The sequence below is a fragment of the Misgurnus anguillicaudatus genome, chromosome 8 (genome assembly GCF_027580225.2).
Source record: "Misgurnus anguillicaudatus chromosome 8, ASM2758022v2, whole genome shotgun sequence".
NCBI classification, from domain to species: Eukaryota; Metazoa; Chordata; class Actinopteri; order Cypriniformes; family Cobitidae; genus Misgurnus; species Misgurnus anguillicaudatus.
The window spans coordinates 33042164-33069011 of NC_073344.2; the positions used below are offsets into that span (position 1 = coordinate 33042164).

General features: G+C 36.1%; 2 protein-coding genes across 5 annotated transcripts; both read left to right on the forward strand.

Moving 5' to 3' along the window:
* Positions 1-463: 463 nt before the first annotated feature.
* Positions 464-16957, forward strand: gpr155b (G protein-coupled receptor 155b). Of its 3 annotated transcripts, none has more exons than XM_073870721.1 (17): positions 464-622; positions 1095-1547; positions 3825-4003; positions 4085-4305; positions 4375-4543; positions 4647-4802; positions 7760-7843; positions 8259-8379; positions 8558-8642; positions 8744-8834; positions 11787-11994; positions 12072-12143; positions 12223-12326; positions 15007-15102; positions 15191-15255; positions 15336-15473; positions 15671-16957. In XM_073870721.1, the coding sequence occupies exons 2-17, from the start codon at positions 1130-1132 to the stop codon at positions 15708-15710; spliced, it is 2247 nt and encodes a 748-aa protein (XP_073726822.1). In that variant the 5' UTR covers positions 464-622; positions 1095-1129; the 3' UTR covers positions 15711-16957. The 3 variants fall into 3 exon arrangements, with proteins under 3 accessions (XP_073726822.1, XP_055070169.2, XP_055070170.2); XM_055214194.2 differs by having other exon boundaries at positions 15711-16957; XM_055214195.2 differs by lacking the exon at positions 7760-7843 and having other exon boundaries at positions 15711-16957.
* A 2150-nt stretch (positions 16958-19107) lies between these two features.
* On the forward strand, positions 19108-25113 carry ola1 (Obg-like ATPase 1). 2 transcript variants are annotated; one of them, XM_073870723.1, is made up of 11 exons: positions 19108-19266; positions 19849-19946; positions 20199-20342; positions 20430-20554; positions 22780-22958; positions 23065-23145; positions 23634-23731; positions 23811-23951; positions 24269-24365; positions 24482-24604; positions 24755-25113. In XM_073870723.1, the coding sequence occupies exons 2-11, from the start codon at positions 19849-19851 to the stop codon at positions 24854-24856; spliced, it is 1188 nt and encodes a 395-aa protein (XP_073726824.1). In that variant the 5' UTR covers positions 19108-19266; the 3' UTR covers positions 24857-25113. The 2 variants fall into 2 exon arrangements, with proteins under 2 accessions (XP_073726824.1, XP_073726823.1); XM_073870722.1 differs by lacking the exon at positions 19108-19266 and adding an exon at positions 19610-19766.
* The last annotated feature ends 1735 nt before the right edge of the window (positions 25114-26848 follow it).

Genomic DNA, 26848 nt, shown 5'->3' on the forward strand with positions numbered 1-26848 from the left:
TTTAATTTTACACGTGCTCTTATAAAGATTCTATTTTCGACACTTGCAAACACAAACATAAACAAACAAAAAGAATATTAGCCAATTTCTCTCCCTACCTTTCTCCTGCTCTTTTCTTACCAAATACGTGATTGATACATTTTGAAGATTCATGTTTTGAATCTTATTAGAAAAAGTATTACAGTCAACTACTAGAGCGCATGACTGTGACCAATCAATTGATAACGTTCCATACATTTCCACCAATCAGCGACACGATGAGACAAGCTAGGGCGGGCTTTTTAAGTCATAGGCGGACTGATGCGTCAATCATTCAGTGGTTTGTGTTCTGTGTGTTCGACTTCTTGTAGCCCTGTGCAGAGTTATCTGCTTATGAGATCGAGATATCGCGAGACCGATACAAAAATTGATCTTCTAAATCGCTCTCGCGACATCTTGATGTCAGATGATAATAGGTTTGCGCAGCGACACAACAAGTCGAACGCACCTATTGGAAAGTAACGGCGCGTGCGGCTGAGATGCGGCTGTAGCAGAGTGAAAACATGGATGTTTTTGGCGTGTTTCTTCTTTTACAACATAATATCCAGTTCATTTATCGATCCGACCAACACGTGAATATATGGTACGCCACGAATAACCTTTATATTTTTGTAATTTCTTGCTAGACGTTGATAATCGCAGATTGAATAAACTGGGCATTCATGGCCTTGATTATCATAAGACGTTTTTTTTTGAATGAGAGATACGAGTTCGTCTGAATCTATGTGTTTTTAATGAATAATTCGTGTTATTAATAGTTTTTATTATTAGCTATTTTATTTGAAATTTATTTTACTTGTATATAAATAATAATTATCGTAAATAAATAATTAAGTAAATATAATTTTATTTTGTTAACTATAAATATATATTTTATCTATTAAAATATTTGATAAGGATTTAGTTTAAATTATTTTTAAACTGAATCTAAATTTGTAACTGAATCTGCCCTTTTTGTAATACAAATATGTCAATTGCATCGTCTTTGTAGGGAAGGTTGTTTAACATCAGTTGCAGTACACTTCAACTATGTTTCCTCTGACCTTTACTCTTAGATCCTCGTTCAGAGGTCAACCTCTTTGACATCATCATGCAGGACCAATATGTTACCATTCATGGGCTTAACATCACCCACAGCCCTCTTGCAGCACCAGCAATGTCTATCGACAATCTCTTCCCGGCCCTGCTGGAATGCTTTGGCATCATCTTGTGTGGGTATGTGGCGGGTCGCAGTGACATCATCAGCGTGGGACAAGTCAAAGGCCTGGGCAGCTTTGTGTCATGTTTTGCACTTCCAGCCCTGCTCTTTAAGAACATGGTGGAGCTGCGGTTCGAGCACGTCGTCTGGTCGTTCCTCTGGAGCATCTTAATCGCAAAAGTGTGTGTGTTCTTGTTGGTGGGTGTCTTGACCCTGTTGGTGGCGAGCCCAGAGAGCAAATTTAGTAAAGCTGGGCTGTATGCTATCTTTGCCACTCAGAGCAACGACTTTGCACTGGGATATCCAATAGGTGAGGATACCTTAAAATAAAACTCATATAAGAGACATGTCATTAAAGGAACACGCCCAGATTTTGGGAATTTAGCTTATTCACCATATCCCCCAGAGTTAGATAAGTCCATACATACCTTTCTCATCTCCGTGCGTGCTGTAACTCTGTCTGACGCAGCCCCCGCTAGCTTAGCTTAGCACAAAGACTGAAAGTGAATGGCTCCAGCTAGCAAACTGCTCCCGATAAGTGACAAAATAACACAAACATTTTCCTATTTATGTGTTGTGATTTGTATAGTCACACTGGTACAAATAACAAGGTGATATGAGACACAGCGATCTTTTAACAGTATACATGGGTGATTCTCACAAAAACTTGGTTTTAAAAATGTCAAGCATGAAAATGTAAAAATTGCTTAAATTTACTTTTTTTCCCACCAGACATTGAAAAACAAAGTCCGGAGTAAATGGGACCATTAATTTAAAAACTTTTACTTATCATTTAACACTTTTTGTAACATAATTTAAAATTGGTCCTAAAAAATCTCATTACCGCAACAGTCAGAAAACATCAACACTGACATATTTTCAAAATGACATGACAAACCTGAAAGAACATAATTTGGAGATTCTGCACATGCATTTAAAATCAAAGTATTATGCTTCTATTAATTAAATTAACATTTAATAAGCATCTGTTGCGGTAATGATAATCAAAATGTCGTGTAAGCATTCTGACAAGACAATATTTCAAATTAACTGTAAAAAAATGATCTTACCTGGTAGCCATCTTGAAGTAACTGGTCCATGTGCTTGGTCACTCAAAATTAAACTTTATTAAAATTCTGTATGTATGCTTAAACTGTTCTCAAGTGTTGCGGAGGATAAGAACATCAGGCATGGACACATCATTTTCCTAATTTTTCTTCATTATTATTATACATGAATATTCAGTAAATATTTTTTCTGTCATCTAAAGTAGTCTAGCAAAACATCCATTTATTTTTTTTCTTAATATTTTTGTGTTAATTTGATTAAATTACAACATAACGCATGTTCAAACACAGCAGGACACATTGCGGTAATGAGAATTTCAGCAGAAAATGAGATAAAATGTACAATTATAAATTCTTATGTTGAAATCACACATTGTGCAAGGTAGAACACAGTATTGTGTTAATTCTGATGCTTTTTAATGTTACTATATTACACATTTTAAAGCTAAAATCATTAGTGCCGTGGTGTTTCAATGGTTTCGTGAGAATCACCCACATACTGGGAACTATATTCTCTGAAGACAAAGGACTGCTACTTGGGCGGAGTGATTAAAAGAAATTAAAAGCCACAAACCTGTATATTAAACACTTTTATTTTAGGTACACTTGGGTACATTTAAACAGAACCCATCTCTAATTTTTAAATGCATACAATTATGTTAAATACAATACAATTTTGATGCAAGATGAAAAATGTATGCTGAAAAAGTCAGAACAGTCTAGTGAAGACTAGTAATTAGATTAACGTTAATCTTACGTTCAATGTTTGCGGAAATTAAAAAAAATTATTTGTGGCCTTGATTTTGAAACGACCACTTAAAAAAAAGATTAATCGAAAAATCTATTTTTTTTGCCCAGCCCTACTTATTGCGAAGTTAAAGATGCGAAACCTACTAACTGTGCATTCACACCAGACGCAGATAAAGCAAATACATCTTGCTATTTGCGTGTAGTTGGACACTTGAAAATTTTTTAGTTAACTCGTTTCATTCGTGGGTGAAATTCACGTCATTCGCACGTGAAATTCAGATGCGAATATGCTCATTTTGCCATGTTAAGCTAGCTTGTAGTTTCATGATGTGTTTACATATACACTCCCTGACAAAAGTCTTGTCGCTTGTGTACAAATTGACCTGAAGTGCCGCTAAAATATATTTCTAATCAAGATTTGTTTGTAAGAAATGGCTCATTGTAATCCCGACCACTTTTGTAATAATGTTTCAGTGCAAAACGAAACTGTCAAAAAGTAATATTCACAGCTTCACATAAGTGTTGTCGCCTTGTCATATGAGCTTCATCTGTGACTAATAATGGATCAATTAGGTCTCAGGTGTGTATAAAAAGAACCCCAGTACACTAGACCTTCACATCAACTGCAACTAGACCTCTGCAAACATGCCTAAGATTTACCCTGAGACTAAAGTTTTGATTATCAAGAGGCTGAAGACCAGATTTGTCATTTTGGGATGAACTAATCCTTTAATCATACAGTGACGTATACATTCCTATTCCCCATACAGTGGATGCTCTGTACAGAAGTTCATACCCAGAGTATGTACAGTATATTTATCTGGTGGCCCCTGTGTCCTTGATTTTGCTAAATCCGGTGGGCTTTGCGCTGTGTGAGATCCAGCGATGGAGACAGACCACCGACTGCAACTACAGCAAACTACATGTAATGTTTACTGTCGTACTGCAGGTTCGTAATTGTCCCCATGCGTATTTAAATTTGAGAGCGTGTTGGCTATGTTATGCATCATTTCCTTTATCCTATTTTCAGATTTTGAAGAATCCAATAGTCTTCATGGTTATTGTAGGAATTCTTTCCCATTTCCTGTTTGGGGGGCGTGTACCCGTTTTGCTGGGGGAGTTTGTTGATGGACTGGAAAACTCTTTCGGTGGGGCGGCACTCTTTTACCTGGGACTGAACATGGTGGGACAGATGCGCAAGCTCACGCGGACCACAGGGGTTTCTCTTATTTTGCTTATCACTGCCAAACTGTGAGTGAAAGAGAAACCATTGGAAATTATTGTAAAGGTTTTATATAACGCATTCTGGTTTTGTTCTAGGCTGGTTATGCCGTTGATGTGTAAGAACATGGTGGAGTTATTGGATGCTGGTAATTTCAGTTTTGTGAATCACTCCAGTCTGTCTGATTATGCTTTCTTGTATGGAGTCTTCCCCACCGCACCCAGTGTGGGCATTTATGCTGCCCAATACAACATGGAGCTGGAGGTGGTAAGTGCATGTGTCATTCTCCTCTTTTCACTGAAGGCTGTGCTGAATGAATAAATTACTGTGTAAGGGTACTGTACTCAGTATGTGTGGTTGTGTAATATAGGTGACCGCTGGGATGGTCATCAGCACGTTCCTGTCAGCGCCCATCATGTATGTTTCGGCATGGTTACTGACAATTCCATGGATGGAGGCCACATCTCTTGTGACGGAGTTACAGGACGTGAGATTGAACATCAGTGCTGTCAGTCTAATAGCCCTGGTGAGTGTCAGAATGCATAAATATATTTAAAAAATGTATCTTAAAGGTGGGGTGCATGATCTCTGGAAGCCAATGTTGATATTTGAAATCAGCTAATCAAACACGGCCCTACCCCAATAGAATCTGGACCTTCTTTTGATAGACCCGCCCCACACATATGCTACCCAGGCAATGATGTCGGTTAGTAGACACGCCCCTTACAGCTGATAGGCTACAAGTGTGTTTTGGTACTCGGCCCGATTCCCTTTGTCAAAGTGTTTTTCAAAAATTACCCATCCCACCTTTAATAATAAACATAGATGGTCATTAAATATTTGCTAAAACAACAAAGCCTGTGGTGGCCTACGATGTACATTTATGTGCATTTGGCAGGCACTTTTATCCGAAGCGACTTTACAAGGTATACATTTTATCAGTATGTGTGTTCCCTGGGAATCAAACCCATGACCTTTTGCACTGTTAATGCAATGCCTTACCAACTGAGCTCACTGTGTTCTCAATGGCTTTGTTTTTCAACTGAAATTACATGTACCCTAAATATTACAATCTGATTAAAATGTTATATAATCCGAACCAAATGTCTGCGCATGCTTACAGTCAGGGTTGCCAGATTTGCGATTCAAAACTAGCCCAAAAGCATCCCAATGATTATTCACAGCACAAATATGAATCACTTAAGAACGAAATCCTTTCATCTTTAACCCGACAAAATATCATCTCGAGGAAACTTTGCAACATCACGCATCTCTCATCGAGTTTACGCTTTATCTCTGGATAAATGTACAAATTCATAGTTGAGTTGGAGAAAATTGCTCTTAAAGGTATTGCAGAGGATTTTCTTTATCCGGGTGGATCATCAAGACTATTGGTCCTCCTAGTTGTCAATCAGAAGTGTTGCCCAATTGCATTTTTTAAAAAAGTGGAGAAGGTGGTAAAATTCGAGAAAATCCTCCGCTATACCTTTAAGTTTTCAGATATAGACAATGAAAACACAATTTTTTAAAGGAACAACGATGCTGCAGAAATAAGCGTGACTAGTGATGTCACGATTATGAAATTTAGCTGACGGTTAACTCATTCCCCGTCATTTACGAGTTATCTTGTCAATTAAGATTTGCCTGAAAAACGTGTTCCTGATAAGTTTTTATGGTAATCTGTAATACCTCGATTATACACTAGATGGATTTCCCAATGTATAAAAACTGAAGCAAAAAAGTTTATTTTTTTATTTTACACTCCGTGTATGTTTTGATAATCGTTTTGAATCTAATCTCTAACAAAATTCCTTCACAAAAATGCAATTATTTCAGCATATTAAACGTTTATAAACAGAAAAAAATAAAGATATGATGAAATGTTTTTTCACGTTTTGTTTTGTTTGTTTGTTTGAAAGCAGAGGGTCTGTTTGATATATTTGTATGTTTATATATTTTTAGAAGAAAATTCGTCTGGAAGGCATTTTGTAAGGCATTATGTGAAAATCACAAAAAAGCTGGCGGGCAACTTTTCAAAAAAAGGCTGGCGAGAAATGAGTTAATTGTCTAATAAATTGGGCCGATTATGACGATTAATTGCCTGTTTTATTTATTTATTTATTTATTTATTTATTTATTTTGTTTTAATTGATTTTTCTTATGCAACAATAACAAACACATAGAGATACATAGACATAACATTAATTTAACATAAACCTACATACATAGTCACCCCTAAAAAAAACCCCTCAATATTACCAGATTGTTCCCGGCAAATAATTAATTACACTGAAGATTCAAAATAAAATAAAAAGGGCTGCCAGACCGCATAAATTTTTTTAGAGGAGCCTCGGATAGTATATTTAAGGTGTTCCAGTTTGAGATATGACATCACCTCTTTCACCCATCGCTTATGAGATGGAGGGGTTCCTTTTTTCCAATTAAGGAGGATAATTGCCTGTTTAATTGCTATGACATTTAATTCTCATACACTTTTTGTTTGTTCATGAAATAATTTTCACACATTGTTGTGATAATTTAAATTAAATCTTTTGCAAGGTTTACCTGGCAGTAAATATTAATACACATAACACATATTTAAAAGTAATTATTTAATGAATATATCTTCCAAAACTGAAAATTCTTCATAAGAAATAAACACAATAAAGTGTCTGAAAAATAACTGAAAATAAAAATGCAATACAAATAAACTGACTTTACCAGAACAGGCCTTAAATAGTAGTAGATGAGGTCAAACAATTGCGATGAGACGATTATTTAATCATTGTGACAGCCTATGCGTGACCCTATTGTGTTGCCATCGCCTTGTCCTTGCATGTTTCTGTAATGAGAATCATGTGGTACATGTTAAATATATAAGATGTGAATTTAAGCACTATTCTGCTGCGCATGCGCACAAAGTATTTTTGCCTCCGATTAAGAAAATACTACGATTCACGCGTTTACATGCGTACTTTATTCCTGCTGATAGGATCAAAGATTGGACTATGCCACCCCTTTCAATACGATCGAAATTTGCATCCGATCGACCTCGATCATATTGATTACGGTGTTCACATGAAAGCTTTTCAATTTGATTAAGACATCAATACAATTACAAACTGATATTTTGATTGCATGTAAGTGTAGCTATTGAGGTCCATTAAGTGTAAATTTGGGGGGAAATTGCCAAATGCAGGTGAAAACACTATGCAGCACTGCGATTGGCTGAGTTCCCTGTAGTTGTGATAACTCAATCATCATATTTAATCACATTCTTAAACCCCTCTGAATATTGGCCTGAATGGGTCAAACACTGGGACATCAACCTGAACAATGGCAAACTTTGCATTATAAAGTGTGTAACCATAGAGAATGTGTACATACATTTTAATAGGATTACAAATCTAAGGAATTGCATAAAACGGATGTGAAACATCTGACGCTCATTTACAGAATTCAGATTGCCAAAATGTGTTGTAGGTTTGGACGCTTGCTGTCATGCTGCTGAGTAAGAAGTTTAGGAGACCACCACATATGTTTGCCACAAATCTGTTCTTTGCACAGGTACATCATTTTGCACAAAGACAGACAACATGTTTATAATTGTTTCACTCTCGTGGGTATAAATTAGTTTTTTAATGACTCCATATATGCTACAGACTTTATTGCCACCTCAGTTACTTTTGTTTGTTGTTTATGGATTCGCTATTATTTTTTATAAGAAAACACAATAAAAAAATTTGCAATAAAATGGACCTACTATAAAAAACGGATTACTACAATATCATTGATACCTGGAATTAGTTTTTTTTTTATTTGGTCTAGTAAGCAACCGCCTAGATCACCCTAGTAATCCCTTATCAATATGCTACAACCAACAAAGGGCCAACACAACTTCTTTTACAACTGAATACATTAAAACTTTAATATGAATCTACCTTTAAAAGTGTTTCTACATTTAATTTTGTCTCTTGTGCAGCTCCTGACATGCGTGTGGATGATCATCTGGAAGTTTGTGCTGGAGCAGGGGAGCGCGTTTGGCCAGATTGTCATCTTTACTCTTCTCTACGGGTGTCTGTACAGTACCTACATGTGGACAGGTAACAAATCAACTGATAGATACACTGTAAAAAAAATGTGCTTACATTTTTAAGCTTAAACAACTTTTTTGAATTAAAAAATAGGTGTGTATGGGTTAGTTTCGCTTTGTAATCTTAAGTTAAACTTTTGTGTTGTACAGTAGAGGTGTTTAGTAGTTGTCTAGATATTGTGTTGTAGGTCTTTTGGCGTTTTCTCTCACTTTATTGAGGAGAAATGAAAATTTGAGGGTGAAACCGTGGATTTTCATGATGTTCGGATGGGGGTGAGTATGTGTGTTTTGTGGACATTATTTGTACATTTTGCATGATTTTTTGCTAAAGTTTATTTATCTAATTCCTAAAAATTTTGTTTTTATTCTCTTAGCATTCCTTTTGTTGTTGTGGGTGGTTTGCTTATAGTAGGACAAAGAATGATGGACAACTTTGACTCCGCCTTCTTTTACGGCAAAGGGCAGGTATGTTGAAATAAAAGCAATTATAAAACCTTACTCATTTGCACTTTAAAGGACAGTCGGTATTTTACACTTAAAGCCCCATTTTCAGATTGTTTATGATGAAATAGAACGGTTTTGACTGAAATTTCGACGTGTGCGGCTGCCCCGAGAATTTTTGGGTGATCGTTGTTTCACCTCCCACCCCTACAATGGGTGTATAGGTGCACTGGAACAATCCTTCCTAAAATGCATTAAACTTTTGTTTACAAAGACGTGAAACTCACCGAGTGGTCAGGGGTGTTCACTGATATGCTCACACAAAAATCGCTGCAAAAGATGCTTTCCAACAGGTGGAAACTTGTGGACCTATTTTTTCAAACGCCTCACACTCGTATATTCTTCCGCTGAGAGCTTGAATAATAGACCCTCCAGCCCAGATGGTGGCGATAATCCGCCTTTTCCAATTGCAAGAATACAAAAAAGTCCCGGCGCGGAGTAATACCGTACCTCGCTCACAGCACATCTAATACAAGTCAATGGAGTTGGACAAAAACTACGATAAAACCTGTTGGAAAGCGTCTTTTGCAGCGATTTTTGTGTGAGCATATCAGTGAACACCCCTGACCACTCGCTGAGTTTCATGTCTTTGTAAACGAAAGTTTAATGCATTTTAGGAAGGATTGTTCCTGTGCACCTATATAGCCATTTTAGAGGTGGGAGGTGATAAAAGAAACACCCGAAAATTCTCGGGCCAGCATCATATGTCCAAATTTCAGTCAAAACCGTTCTATTTCATCATATACAATCTGAAAACAGGGCTTTAAGTGTAAAATACCCAACTTGTCCTTTAAAGAACACATATACAATGTGTTCGTGTGGTTTATGGTTAAAAAAACATTATTTTCCACATACCGTACATTATTGTTGCTCCTCTATGCCCTGCCTCCCTGAAAAGCGGAGTGTCCTCTGATTGGCCAGCTAATCTGTACGATGTGATTGGCCTGAATACCTCAGATATCAGTTGGAAACGTGACGCTACTGGCCATGTTTGGAAGATTAGCTCCCAATGCAGTACTGACAGGAGTTAATATCTTCTTTACTACATTTTCAATACGAGCCAAATCTAAACTAGAAAATGTAGCTGACCAGGCTGCTCGATCAACTTTGCCAGCGCGGCTTGAGCAGAACGTCACGTCATCCTTTACTTTAGAATTTGTACCTTTTGCATATTGTTCACATGTTCACACCTGCGGTGTATGTAGATAATAACGGCTCATTCTAAGGTAATAAAAACAATACAGTTCATTTTATAAGTAAGGGATAATGTAGAGGCAGCCGGTAGTTATTGGGAAATAAGCCCCGACAGTGTGATCAGGACCCGAGGGTCTTGTATCACACTGAAGGGGCTTATTTCCCAATAACTACCGGCTGCCTCTACATTATCCCGCTTATTACACGGCTACTTGCCACATAAGAAAAAAAACTGGACATGAATATGAATTTGAAACATTTTATTGGCATATTTGTTTTAAATTAACATTTTTATTCTTCCGCGAAACTTTGCACAGATGCATATAATGATCGTAATACCTTATTAAGATCCTCTGCTTCATACTTGTCTCCATTTTTTCTCTTTTAGCCAGTCTTTGAGAAGTTTTAATGCCCATTCTGTATTTTTTTGTGTGTTTGCTTCGTAGCTGTCATGCTCTATTTTGTCAAGTTCAGTCTCAGTAAGCTGTCTGTGTCTTGTCGTGGTTGTCCAGTGTTTGTCACAAGATGGCGCCAAGCAGACAGTAATCTTTATTGATCTTTATTGGCGTGGAGCGATTTCACTCGTGCAAGTAGTCCGGCTATGCGTTATTATTTTGGAGCGGTTATTATTTGAAAAGAACGAACTTGCAAATGTCTCAACTGACCAATCAGAATCAAGCATTCCAGAGAGCCGTGTAATAAGGTAATTTATACACCAGTGATAATATAGTTATGTATATTATATTGCATTTCTTTCGAGAGATCTGTATAAAAGTCACAAAATGCTCCTTTTAAAGGAATATTCCATTTTCTTAAAAGAAAAATCCAGATAATTTACTCACCACCATGTCACCCAAAATGTTGATGTCTTTCTTTGTTCAGTCGAGAAGAAATTATGTTTTTTGAGGAAAACATTGCAGGATTTTTCTAATTTTAATGGACTTTAATAGACACCAACAATTAACACTTAACTCAACACGTAACAGTTTTTTTCAACGGAGTTTCAAAGGACTTAAAACAATCCCAAACGAGGCATAAAGGTCTTATCTAGAGAAACGATTGTCATTTTTGACAAGAAAAATAACAAATATACACTTTTAAAGCACAACTTCTCGTCTAGATCCGGTCGTGATGCGTCAGCGTGACCCCACGCAATACGTCATGACGTCAAGAGGTCACAGAAGACGAACGCGAAACTCCGCCCCAGTGTTTACAAGTGTGTTGAAAGAGGGCCGTTCCTACGGTGTTGTATGTCAAATGATACTAATTAATGTCTTTGTGTCAGTTTATTGTTTACAATGGTCCGCAAATGTGCGTTTTATATATGTAACACGTGACCTCCCTACGTCCCTACGCATTTGCGTTAGGTCGCGCTGGACCGGACCTAAACGAGAAGTTGTGGTTTGGGGGTGTATATTTGTTGTTTTTGTTGTCAAGGGTGACGGTTGTTTTGCTAGATAAGATGCTTATGCCTCGTTTGGGATTGTTTATAGTCCTTTGAAGTGTTAAGTGTTAAATGTTGGTGTCCATGAAAGTCCATTAAAATGAGAAAAATCCTGCAATGTTTTCCTCAAAAAACATAATTTCTTCTCGACTGAACAAAGAAAGACATCAACATTTTGGATGACGTGGTGGTGAGTAAATTATATGGATTTTTTTTCTTTTAAGAAAATTGAATATTCCTTTAACTATTGATGGATATCCATAACGCTGTCATTTCAGATGGTGTGTACTCTTCTGGTTTTGGGCTGCAGCATCGTTCTGGGTGGCATGTCTCTTATGGGTTTGGGCCGAGGGGTCCAGGAGGAGCAGAACTATGAAGCCCTTGTGCAGAACTTCATGACGGGTACAACCGAAGATGTGAGACACCCCCAAACAGACAGCCAGTACTCACCAGTGCTTGCACCAACCCACAGCAGCCTCAACACGGGTATAGTCGATATTTTTTTATATGGAAATGTATTTCTTTAGTATATGTGTCTATTATACCTTCTCTGTTGTTGACAGATGGTTTTGGTAGCGAACCAATGCCAGATATGATAGTTGGACATCTCAACGACTCACAGAGGCCATCTGCAGGTTATATATATATTTTTTAAAATGTCGTGTACATTAAGAAATGCATTATGTTTCAGTAGTGTACATGTTTCTGTTTTAGGGGTTCTGCTGAGCGAGGCGTCAAACTCTACTCGCGTACAGGAGGAGAGACAGATAGCTCGGCATGTACTCCTCTGTCTGCTTCTGATTATCAGCATGTTGGCAGTAAGCACCCACTTTATTTTTTTAAAGGGGCCATGTCCCAATAATCTTTTAAGATGTTAAATAAATCTTTGGTGTCCCCAGAGCACATATGTGAAGTTTTAGCTCAAAATACCATATAGATAATCTATTGTAACAGGTTAAAATTGCCACTTTGTAGGTGTGAGCAAAAATGTGCCATTTTGGGTGTGTCCTTTAAAATGTAAATGAGCGGATGAAGTGCAAACACTAATCACAATAGCCTCTTTCACACAGTAATTCTGGTAAATTACCATGAATTTACCAGAATGAATTTACCAGTAAATACAAAAATGTGCTGTTCACACATGCAGTGACGTTCCGTCTTTTTACCAGTAAGACATCATTCACACATCAGTATCAAAATACCGGTAAACTCGGAGAGGAAGCGGAAGTTATCTGTGGCGCGCGGCCGGCGAGCTCCGTGTCGTATTTGTAAACGGCGGGTTATGACTTTAATATCCACGGTCCGTATTTTGTTGTTTTCACATCTGTGGCAAACGGTCGCGAAGTTGCTTGTGACCAAACAACATTGCGTTAGGCGGCGTCAAACGGAACCTGCGCGTTTGCACATTAGGATTCACAGATGGTGTGCTAAGGACGTCGGCAATTTGGCAATTAGATGGTAAGCTGTTTTAAACAACTTTGGTGAAGAAATGTGGATGTTAACTTCAGGTGTGCTCGACTTTTAAGCAACATGTGTGTGGAAACGTCCGTAAACAGTCTGAGGGAAACCGCGTCACCTGTATAAAAAACTTTCTGATTGGCCCGATCTGTCAGCGCGGTCTGACGTCGTACGTTCTAAATGCCGGTAATGCTATATTTTTCGTTCACACACAGCGCTTACCGGTAAATTACCGTTAATCTTACAACCTGTCTTACTGGTAAATTGGGAGCACTGATTTACCGGAAAGGTTCTGTTCACACATGACATGTTAACTGCAATTTACCAGTAAATTACCAGTAAAGACTGTATGTGTGAAAGGGACTATTGATGGTGGTTTGATGCAATTCAAACTCAATTGTGCTGTTAAGGGGCGGTATTATTATTATTATTATAAGATCTCCTTATGACATCATAAGGAGAGCCAAATTTTAATGACCTCATTTTTCAAGTGCTTGCAGAGAACGTTTTACCAAAACTAAGTTACTTAAGCACTTAAACATGGAAGAAGTAAGTTTTTCATGCAATGGCCCCTTTAATAACATGCAGAATATTAATTCCTGCCTCAGGCCATTCAAAAATAAATGTTTGTTGGCGGTAGCCATACACTTTGTAAGTCACTTTGGATGTCAGCGTCTGCCAAACCCATTAACCTCTTAAGCGTCGTCCTATCCTTTAGAGTGGGGGGGGGGTGAAAAGTTGATGTGCATCTTCAAATGAATATAACTCTGGCACTTTTTGGTCTAGAAGCCTAATCTTGGTCTTGTTTTAAAGAAGACAATTCAAGATTTTTGACTGTAGTGTATAACTGAATTGTTATAGCAGTTTACATTTATTTTAATAAATAAAAATAATCCAATTACATATTAATTTTATTTAAAAAATTATAAAAAGGTAAATTTCTTAAAAAAGTAATGATGTAAACATAAAGCCATATGTCTCAAGCAGTTGTGATCCAAATTTCAAGTTAAAATCACAAAAAATGAGGTTTGCGTCACAGCATTATGAATAAATAATAATTAATATGCATTCCTATGGGAGGGGGGGCATGTAACAAAAAACTGTCACTAAATTATTTCTATCATCAGATGACTTTGACATATGAAAACTACATTCTGAGAGCTTTCCAGTGATATATAGTTTATCAAGATTTTTAGGGTTTAAGGTGAGGGTTTAGTGTTAGAAAATGTAAAAACATATTGGGCCTACATGTGGGCCCATGACCTTTTTGAAACTGACTTTCACTACGTCATTTTTTTCTCAAAATGGTAAACATATATGATAACTACACTCTTAGCGCTTTTCAATGATATATAGTTTGTCAAAATTGTTTAGGTTTGGAATAGGGTATTAGTGCTATACATATGTAAAAACAAACTGGGTCCACCTGTGGCCCAGTGACATTTTAGAAACTGACTCTCACTCTGTTATAATTTCTCCAAAATGGTGATAGAATATGAAAACTACACTCTTAGAGCTTTCCAATGATATATAGTTTGTCAAGATATTTTAGGTTTAGATAGGGTATTTGTGTTACCAATATATAATAACAACATGGGCCCACCTGTGGACCTGTGGCTCTCACTATGTAATTTCTTTTCCAAAATTCTGATGATAAATGGAAACTACACCCTTAGTGCTTTCAAACGATATATAGTTTGTCAGGATTGGATAAGAATTCACATGGAAACACTGAAGTAAACGTAGGCGCCCCACTGGCGAGACAGTGACATTTAGAAGGATATAAATGTTTTGAGGCACACTCTCTTCATAAATAAATCAATTACTCTCCTTACATAATTTATTTTATAAAACACTGTTAAAATGTCTATTCTAGAGGTTTAGACCTTTCCAACAATTTATAGTTTGTAGTGATAGATTAACATTTACCTCAACAATATTGAAGTAAACTTAGGTGTCCCGTATACGGCACGGTGATGCTTTAATGTACAGTAAATTAAACTGTATGAATATTTTAACGTATTTATTTTTGTATTTCAGAACCTGTCTAGCTGCCTGTGGTGGTTGCTCAATGCAGATCCAGGGCGCCTCTACCTGGAGTTGCAGTTCTTTTGTGCTGTAGCCAATTATGGACAGGTGACCACAGTCTCACACGTTGTCTTGCAAGATTCTTTGCAAATGCAAAGTCGCTGTAAATGTTTAATATAACTTTCTTTTCGATCAGGGTTTTATATCCTTTGCGCTTTTTGGGTTGGATGAACATTTTATCATTCTTCCATTCAAAAAGAGGTAAATACTTGAAAATTTACCATGGTTGTGTTTTTACGCTAAACTCGGACAACGATTTCACCAGGTATGTTAAATTGTAGGCTGGCTGCTCTGTGTGGTTTCGGTCAGGGTGAAAACCCCGAGCCAACCGCAGTGCAAGAGGAGATCCGACTCACCTGTACGCAGTTCGTGCGGTACCACAAAGATCAGTGCGTTCAGGATGTCGTCCGTAATAGAGGGTGAGTATGTGTAAGAGGGCATGTACTTAAATATTATATTAAAATGCAAACGGTATTAATGGAGGTCAGCATATTTTTATATGAAAAGCATCTATAAACATTTGATTTTCTTGTATCGGTCATATTTTAATGGTATTTTTATGTGACGTTGCATCTATATCTGTGTATGCTCACTCTTTATTATTTATTCTGTCCAGTTTCTTCCTCTCTTATCTGTTCCTTTCACTTCATTCTTAGTGGATCTTCTGAATCTCTTACGGGACCAGTAGGAGAATCCTTCCTTTGATCAACAGGTGTGGTCAATGGTACCTGCGCCGTCGGTTCATTTTGTGGGTGTGGTCAAAGATTTCACAAGATGTGCTACATCTGTGTGGTTTACAATGTCCAGAAATACTATAAAGGGGTGATCAAGTAAATGGGTGCACACTTTAGGTGATGTGACACAATCTCAAACAAGAATTTAAATCACTTGCAAAAGGACTTAAATCAGCAATCAACTGAAAAACATAAAAAATGGAGCACCATGATGTTTTGTATTTCCTATGCTATGCATGGCATGTAAGTGCCATAGGATTCTCTTTTTATCTCATGCACAAAAGAGTTCATAAACGTCTGCACTGATTACTGCAACGGTGATTTAATAGTAAACACTGAAAGCCTCACAGGCTAATTGTCTACAAATTTACTACTGACTGGAATTTTGATAGTATGCTTTGTGTTACTTGCGAGTCTTGATGGCATTGTAGCAAAGCAATACATGTCATGTTTACAAAGCTCAGCTTTGAGATTGTCCTACAGTTACGTTTTAAGAGTAGATAACTGGACATTTAGGTCATTTCTACTGATCAAAGTATGTCTGGTATTTATAATAGTCACTTTTTTCAACCTATAGCACTCTTTACCTGCATGTTCTTATGTGTTGCTGGTGTGAATCTGTTTAAGTCATGACATTTATCTTTCTGTGACTGAGTTCCTCATAGCCTCATATCTAGATGGTATTAGAAAAAAAAAGAAAGGTGGTTAGTGGGAAAAAACTGTAATGTATTGTTTTCTCCTTTATTGAAATCACTCATTGTTTATGCAACATACATTGTTTGTATAATAAAGTCTAACTAGTGTTATAAGATGGATGTAAGTGCCAATTGCAAAAACAGTTACTAATGTGCCAATAGTAAAAAAAATGTTATTGAACTGTAAAGCATTTCAGGCGTGTGTGTGTGTGCGCGCGTGTGTGCATTCATTTTTCATTATATATATATATATATATATATGAAAAATGAATGCACACACACACACACACATATATTTTATATACAGTACAGGCCAAAGGTTTTGACACACTCACTCGTTCTTTATTTATATTTTTTCCAGATAACAGATTAATAATAAACTTGTCCAAACTATGGCATAACACAAATGCAACTGTGGGAATTATGTTGGTGACTAAAAGCATCCAAAATAAATCAAAACTCTTATATTTTTTTTATCTGAAGTGCAGTTACCCTTTGCCTAGAAATGGCAAAATCATACTTGTGTCATTTTATAAAGCAGCTTCTTGAAGTTTCACTTTAGGATGAATTTTAAAGAATATTGAAGGACTTTAAATTTCAATATTCACTGCAAGTCATCTATTTCAAAAATAATATTGTAAAATTAAATTTTAGTTTTCTACTAACAGAAAGTAATTTATTTGGCACAGCTATATTTTTTGTCTACAAATGTAATTTTTAAGGATTTAACCATACATCTTTAGATTAAATGATTTTTAAGATCATTAACATTTTAGTCAAGTGTACATATACATATATAGTACTGTGCAAAAGGCCACCATCACCAGCTTTGTTGTTTTAGCAAAGTTTTAAAATCCATCCATATTTATTTTTTACTCTTTTTATTAAGACACAAACAGGAAAAAAATGGAAATATGTACACAAAATAAAAAACAAAACTATTTTAAAACAGCTTAAGCTTTTTTGAGAAGACTGAAGTCATTTGATAAGAATTATAAATTAGGATTTCATTTCATTTAGATTTAAGAGATCCTGCAGCTGCCTGCTATTGCTCGAGTGGAAGGGGAGTTTACCCTAAATACTTGACACTTCAGCTTATACTTTTATACAGTTTTTAATACTACATACACATTTCCTGTATTTTCTGGTTGTATTCTAATAAAGAGGCTGAGAAATAATTATATATGATCACTATACAATTGTAAAAACAACAATGGTGGCCTAAGACTTTTGCACAGTATATACTATTATATATATATATATATATATATATATATATATATATATATATATATATAAAATCAACCATTGTATAAGGAATTATGTAATTATTTATTGCAGAATAAAAGTATAAACATGAACAGGGAAAACATTCCTATCTCAAAGTGATGATAACAATGCAAACTGTGAAATAAACATAGAGTTGCATAAGTGCTGGGCAAAGATTAATCATGATTAATTGCATACAAAATAAAAGTGTTTTCTTTGTTGCATAATTTGTGTGTGTGTGCTGTGTGTAATTATTATGTATATATAAATACACACACATTCATGTATGTATTTAAGAAAAATGTAAGTGTGTGCGTATATATATATATATATATATATATATATATATATATATATATATATATATAATGTATATATATATATATGTGTGTGTGTGTGTGTGTGTGTTTAAATGCATAATAATTAAACACAGTACCCACACATATATTATGTAAAAAAATACTTTATGTATCACGATTAATCTGCCCCGCACTGATTTACATATAAAAGCTTATTTTACCAAATACATTTTAATCAAATATTTTAATAGATTTTCAAAAAGCAGCAATAATCTGGTGTTTTATATTATTATGTATATATCAAAGGAATGAAGTTACACATTTATATTCAGGAAAAAATTGTGGAGGACACAGTGGAGTTTTTAACTAAATTTGTTAGTAAGAGCAGTCTTTTGGTTTTTGTTTGTTATTTTGTTCTCTATCCTTCCATGTATTTATCAATTCCTAAACAATTTTTGATTGTTATTACAACTGCACCGTGCACTCATTTTTAACAATAACAAACAGGAATCAAAATTTGAAAGAAAAAAAATGAAAAAAGAAAACAAAAAGCCCTGAGGGAAATTACTAACATTAAAAAGCAATCTTTGACTTTTAAGAGATTTTAGTTTGTTATACCTATCGAAGACAAAACGTAAAAAAATTAATCTCCCCGAACTATTGACAAAAGGGGCTTCTTTTCCTAGAAATATCCATTTGGGGATAACATTTGCTGAGTTACGACGTCATCTTGGCTGTTTCTCAATTCCAAGAACGCAAAGAACGGACTTGCGTCCTCGTGGAGATCGGTCTTGCCAGGCGACCTTGGAAGAACGAACTCGGAAGTTTTGCCGCAATGACTTCTGGGGCGTAAAGCGATTTCAGCAAGTCTGCACTCGATGCATCCTCGATATCAAGAACACATCCGGGTATTTTCATGCTTCCTCTGTCCTTGCATTCTTGAGAATTGGAATGAACTTCGACCGTTAATGATGACGTAGAGCGAGGACACGAGGACGCAAGATCGCTGAAGAACGCATATTGAGAAACAGCCCTTGTCTGCGTTTACCATAACGTCATTGCATCATAACTCGTCTCGACCAATCAGAATGCGCGGATTCCAGACGCTTCCGGTATGCGCGTTCTTTCCGTTTCGTCGGCCGACGTGTGGAGCAGCGTGTGTTAACTAAGCACATCTAAATTCCCCTTCGTTCACGGAAATAGCTTGATATCAAGGTGATACAAACATACGTTTCATCTGTTTATATATACATGTCAAAAAATATATTTTCATTTTATTCGAATTGTCTATTTGCAACGTATATCAGTCTGTTCATTTGACCGGCATGCTAAGTGCTATACAGTGAGTAATGAATTAGAGAATGATGTATTGATGCTCTCAGGTGGACATGCAACGATTCAGTGCTTTATTTAAACCGCTGTCACTTGGCTCCTGTGCAGGGGTGTGATACACTTATAACTTCTATTACTTGTCCAGAGAGTGGCATATATTTTTACCCCTGTACTGTGAATCAGGCCGGTCAGTTTACACTGCATGTGTAGGCTATTTTGGGATCGTGATGGGGTGTCCACTGGCACTGGGATCACTGTCGTGAAATGGCAACCAGACAGACTTACCGCGAATAAACCGCCTATATTTTGAATAATGCAAAGTAAACTTCATTCGTAATATTGCAAGAAAGTATTGACAGCATTTAACCATGGCTCCTAAAAAGGTGTGGTGGCTGAAGATCTGCATTTCTAGTTGTGTTGGTTATGTCATGCATTAAAGTGAAAGTATGTATTGTTTTTACGCAGATGCCTCCAAAGAAGGGAGAAGAATCAAAACCACCACCTCTGATTGGACGTTTTGGGACTTCGTTGAAAATTGGAATTGTTGGATTACCAAATGTGGGGTAGGACAACTGTTAGCTTATGCATTCGTGGTATACCGTTTTTTTTGTTGTTGATGGTAACACATCCTGCTTGCTATCCCATGTGAAGTTATTAGGATGATGCGGTCTGTTATAAAAATGGCATTGGTTTTTGAATGGCTGTAATTTGCCATATCCATTTATTTATTAATTTTTGCATGTAAAATGAACATCAAATGTCAATGCATATCATATTTTCAGTCCACTTTATCTATTAATTTGTTCTGATTGCAGAAAATCAACCTTCTTCAATGTTCTGACAAAAAGTCAGGCAGCTGCGGAGAACTTTCCCTTCTGCACTATCGACCCAAACGAGAGCCGCGTGCCCATTCCAGACGAGCGCTATGACTTCCTGTGCCAGTACCACAAACCGGCAAGGTGCCCACTGCGTGTCTATTTAATGCAGATATACAAACATCTTCTGCCAACAGTCGTCTCATGACCTTAATCTCACTTTGTCTTCAGTAAGGTTCCAGCGTTTCTGAATGTGGTGGATATTGCAGGGTTGGTGAAGGGTGCTCATGAAGGGCAAGGTTTGGGAAATGCCTTCCTCTCCCACATCAGTGCCTGTGATGCCATCTTTCATATGACACGTGAGTAGATCACCATTTTAAACTGATGAAAAGCTCAAAAGTGATGGAATCATCAGGATATTTTTTGGTCCATTGCGTTTTTTAAAGGTATCCCATTATGCCCTTTTACAAAGTCTTGATTTTGTTTTACAACGAGCATGTGGGCCCCCTTTCATGGAAGTCATCATTTCGCCGGCATGTTTCTACAGTAGACACAATCTGTTCAATAGTGCACGTTTTTTCACTATGTTGTCTCAGACGATGATATACTTGTCATGTGGCGGCTACCGTCGCTTTTCTATGCATTTTGAAAGGTGTCACCGCCAGATGCCACTTAAAATCTACACAGTGGACCTTTAGGATGGATTTACATTGCAAATCTTGATGCCCAGATCCGATTTGTTGCATGTATCTGTCTTTTTTTTTTTTTGATTACCCGCTTACATAAGTTTTTAAAGGTGACTCATACTCGATATCTGCATTTACACTAAACACTTGGCAAAATACATACTGAACCGGGAACGCTTAAACCACAGAGGAAGTAAACTGTCACGATATGCAATAGACACAGACCAAATAATTATACAAGATTATAGAGCTTTATGTGCATGACACATCTTGAAATGGAATAACTGATCTGTCCACGTATTTTGGACGTGAATGCATGGGTGATTCTCACGAAAACTTGGTTTTAAAAATGTCAAGCATGAAAATGTAAAAATTGCTTAAATTTACTTTTTTCCCACCAGACATTGAAAAACAAAGTCTGGAGTAAATGGGAACATTAATTTAAAAACTTTTACGTATCATTTAACACTTTTTGTAACATAATTAAAAAAATAAGTCCTAAAAAATCTCATTACTGCAACAGTCAGAAAACATCAACACTGACATATTTTCAAAATGACATGGCAAACCTGAAAGAACATAATTTGGAGATTCTGCACATGCATTTAAAATCAAAGTATTATGCTTCTGTTAATTAAATTAACATTTAATAAGCATCTGTTGCGGTAATGATAATCAAAATGTCGTGTAAGCATTCTGACAAGACAATATTTCAAATTAACTGTAAAAAAATGATCTTACCTGGTAGCCATCTTGAAGTAACTGGTCCATGTGCTTGGTCACTCAAAATCAAACTTTATTAAAATTCTGTATGTGTGCTTAATTTGTTCTCAAAAAGTGTTGCGGAGGATGAGAACATCAGGCATAGTCACAACATTTTCCTAATTTTTCTTCATTATTATTATACATGAATATTCAGTAAATATTTTTTCTGTCATCTAAAGTAGTCTAGCAAAACATAAAAAAAAAAATCGTAATATTTTTATGTTAATTTGATTAAATTACAACATAACGCATGTTCAAACACAGCCGGACACATTGCGGTAATGAGAATTTCAGCAGAAAATGAGATAAAATTTACAATTATAAATTCTTATGTTGAAATCACACATTGTGCAAGGTAGAACACAGTATTGTGTTAATTCTGATGCTTTTTAATGTTACTATATTACACATTTTAAAGCTAAAATCATTAGTGCCTGGTGTTTCAATGGTTTCGTGAAAATTACCCGCATGTATTTGATTTATTTCAGACCTGAATCCAAAAGTAGAATATCGGAATTTATGCGTTTTTTTCCTGCTTACACGTTCGTGGGTCATATTCGATCTATGCCACATGAGGGAAATTGAGAAAATCTAAAATAAAAATCACAATGTGACCTCTTTAAAGTAAAATATGACAAAGAAGTATTAAAGGGGACATTTCACAAGACTTTTTTAAGATGTCAAATAAACCTTTGGTGTCCCCAGAGTACATATGTAAAGTTCTAGCTCAAAATACCCCATAGATAATTTATTATAGCATGTTACATTTTGTAGGTGTGAGCAAAAATGTGTCATTTTGGGTGTGTCCTTTAAGCTGATCTCTGCACTAAATGACAGTGCCGTGTTTGGATAGTGCAGATTAAGGGACGGATTATTGTCCCCTTCTGACATCATACAGGGAGCCAAATTTCAATGAATTACATGCTGGCAGAGAATGATTTACCAAAACTAAATTACTGGTTGATCTTTTACACATTTTTTAGGTTGATAGAAGCACTGGGGACCCAATTATAGCACTTAAACATGGAAAAAGTCAGATTTTCATGATATGTCCCCTTTAAAATGAAGCATTTAAACATTATTAAGTGATTTTTTTTTCTCTTGTCTTAAATATTGCAACTGTTTATGTGCACGAGCTTTCGAGGATGAAGACATCATCCATGTTGAGGGCTGTGTTGACCCAGTGAGAGATATAGAGATCATTCATGAGGAGCTGAGGTTGAAGGATGAAGAGATGATCGCGCCAATCCTAGACAAGCTTGAGAAAACCGCCGTAAGGGGAAGCGACAAAAAACTCAAACCTGAATATGTGAGTAAACTAAACAAGAGACATGTAGTAATCTATAGCAATTCTAGGTTTGAAACGTTTTTATTCACTTTCTATTTATTTTTCATACTATTTCTTTTTCTTGCAGGACATCATGTGTAAAATAAAGTCATGGGTGGTCGACGAACAAAAACATGTTCGATTTTACCGTGAATGGAATGACAAAGAGGTTAGAATCCTAATCTTTGTATTTTAAAAGGGAGTTCGAATATAACACCAATAGACTAGATGTTTTGTATTTAGGTTAAAATTGTATTTTATTTTTTAAAGAAACTACACTTTAAAATATTGCACCTATAAAGCTGCTCCTCTGGACAACCTTAAGTTTTTTTTATCGTGCCTTCTCTCTATTGATATCTTTGCACATTCTTCTTTTTTTGCACAATCCCTTGAACATACCCATCTCATATAGTGTCCACTGGAGATGTATCAAATATATACCTACCTCTGTATATTGCACTTTCTGTACAACACTCTTATACTCATTGTCATTTGCATCGACCTGGACTCTGCCTCCTAGCATCACACTTTATAAAAGTCTTTATATACATATATACTACTACTAATATAATAATGGTATTTGCACTTCCGGTTAGATGCTAACTGCATTTCATTGGCCCTGTACTTGTAGGTTGAATCTAATATATTTCTTTTCAGATTGAGGTCTTGAACAAGTATCTATTCCTGACGTCCAAGCCAATGATCTATTTGGTAAACCTCTCTGAGAAAGATTACATCAGGAAAAAGAATAAATGGTGAGATATGGTTGTTCATCGTTGTTAGTTAATGTTCTTCATGTATTCCAACAGCTGTCATCTCATCTTTTTTTCATAGGTTAGTGAAGATCAAGGAGTGGGTTGATGCTCATGATCCAGGTGCACTGGTCATCCCATTCAGTGGAGGATTTGAGAGCAAGTATCAGGACATGAGCGATGAAGAAAAGCAGAAATATTGTGAGGAGAACAAAACGCAAAGGTTTATTTTCTTTCCCCCTCTCTCTCTCACACACACAAACACGCACTTTGTTGGATTAAAGAAATCTTCAAAGCAGAATTATTAAAAATAAATTCTGCTAAATGATAACATTGATTATTTGTACCGGCAGCCAGTTTTAACAAGAGTCATTAAAGAGATACAAATTAGGTGATTTGTATTTAGCATCTGGTTAAACTGGATTGGCGGGTGCTTACTTGTTTTGTGAATTTACATCTCAATACTTTTTAGATGCAAAAGTGCCTCACAATGCGATAAAAAAGCATGCTTTTAAGTGTTGTCATATTTTTTTGTTTTAGTATTTTGACTAGGATCATCAAGAGTGGATATGCAGCCCTGCAACTGGAGTACTTCTTCACAGCAGGACATGATGAAGTCCGTGCATGGACCATCAGGGTGAGCCATCTACCCATGAACTCTCAGGGACACATTGTTGTATATATAGTAGCGTACATATGCTACTATTTCTTACGAACCTTTAAAATTGTGTTTACGTTTTGTTCGGCTTGCAGAAAGGCACCAAGGCCCCGCAAGCAGCCGGAAAGATCCACACAGACTTTGAAAAGGGCTTCATTATGGCTGAAGTCATGAAGTTTGTAGACTTTAAAGAGGAGGGCAGTGAAAACGCTGCTAAGGTGAACATTTCTCGATGCCATGTTTATTGAGTAAAACGAATTGCGATTGTTTCTTTCGCCATTGTGTTTTAAATTATGCCAATTTTTACATAGAACCTAATTATCAATAATTTTTTATGTTGAATTGATAATATAATCCTATACTTGCAGGCCGCAGGAAAGTACAGACAACAGGGGCGAAACTACGTTGTGGAGGACGGTGACATCATCTTCTTCAAATTTAACACACCAAATCAGCCCAAGAAGAAGTGATGTCAGCATGAAGCCAGTTGGATGGACTTTACCATATGGCCTGTGGGCAGCATTGTGTTGCAACTTTGCCGAGTCTCTTCATTTTTGGCTTTGGAACATTCAGAACACATTCGCACCCTAGCGGTGTATACATTTCTTTTTATTTTATCATGTTGGCTGATGGGTGTGATTACATTAAGGCTCATCTGTTTACAAGAGTTGCATATTAAACAGCAAATCAGGCAGTTTATTTCAATAAAACACTTCCTCAGACCAAAGTGTGTTCATCTCAAAGTTACTTTATAATGGTCTTAGTATTTATATTCAGGGTGTTTGTAATGGACCAGTTTCAGGTGTTCAGCTAGTATGAATTTAAAGGTGCCCTGTGTAACTTTTAGGAGGAACTAATGACAGAAATGTGATTTACATAACTATATTATCAATGGTTTATAAACAGGTGCACATAACTGCATTATATAGCACGATTAAAATAAAAATGTGCACCTGACACTGCTCTAAAAGGCATTTGTTGGAATTTTGTTAAATAGTTACTTAATTTACAGCAACATAAGGGATTTCACCATGCATCATTGGTAAGATAATTATTACAATTATTATTATAATTATTAGTGATGCAACAGTCACTTACGGAGCCCCTAAGAGGACATGGAGCAAAAATTAAATAGTTTAGTTTCGCATGAAAGTACCGCATTTAGTTTTGTGTGCTTACGTGAAACTTTCACGTGCGTGGGGCGAAGGTTTCACGTGAGTATGTGAAACTAAACTTAAAAAAAATTCTGCTCATGAAGGTTTCGCGTGAGCACATGAAACTAATTTTTAGATTTTTTTTACTCCAGTGTCACCTTAGGGGCTTGGTAGTCACTGGCCCGATTGTACACTTTAAATATTTAAGATTTCAATATTTTACTCACAACGTTTTACATTTCCATTTACAATCCGAAGATTTGTTCCCAAAATGAAATGGTCTATTACCTCATTTGAAAGGGTCATGAATAATAATGTGGAGCTCTGCTCTAATTGGCTGTTTCTCAGAGCAGTTCAGTTCAGTAGCTCTGTGTGTGTGTAAACCGACGTTTCAGCCTGTATCAGACGAAGATACAGAATTTGAGGAACAATTCATTGTTCAGAGATTAGAAATGGTTTCTGAGATTGTTTTTTGTGTGGACCTTCAAAACGTAACTAACTTCAATAGCAGAACTTGGCAGCCTTAAACTAGCATATAGCGCTAACTCAGCAGTCACAACTTAGTTTTTAGCATCTGCAAAGTTAAGGTCCTTTATTGTCATATATGTTGTAAGTACCATGTATTTGATACAATAAAAACCTCCTTAAATGCTTTTCCACAGACTACTGTATATACATTAGACATCATTGTTACATACACAAAATAAATACATATGTATTACAAAAATAAGAAATAATTGCTTGACATTGAGTGACCAGTTGTAAAGGTGGCATTATAAAGTGTTATTACGCATTAATGTGAGTTGAACAGTCTTATGGCAATGGGGTCAAACTATTCTTCATTTTGAACAAAATAGTACAAATGACATTATAGCACTATAACACACTGTATCATGAAAGGTCCATATGAGTTGTGTATGTTGAAAATCTTGTCATATGTTCTAGTTTTTATTTGTGATGAATGCATGAGAGGAATAAAGATTTAAGTCAGACAGAAGTTGTGGATCCGGTTCACAAAACTGGTCGGAATGATTTGCTGGCAGATTAGACTGACCTAGTTTTCAAGGTTACTTACTTATTAATCTGCTGGATAATGATTTTTAGGTGTTTCTTTAGCCTGACACCATTACTGTACATTTCGTGCCAGTTTAAAATGTTCACATGAGACTGGATGGATTTATATCTATTTTTAAATTATCTAAAATCTTTACCAATATGATAAAAGTGCTCTTAAAACTATGATATAGTTACTAGTTTGTAGCAAACAATACCAATTATTATTAGTATAACAATACTAATACTATTTAA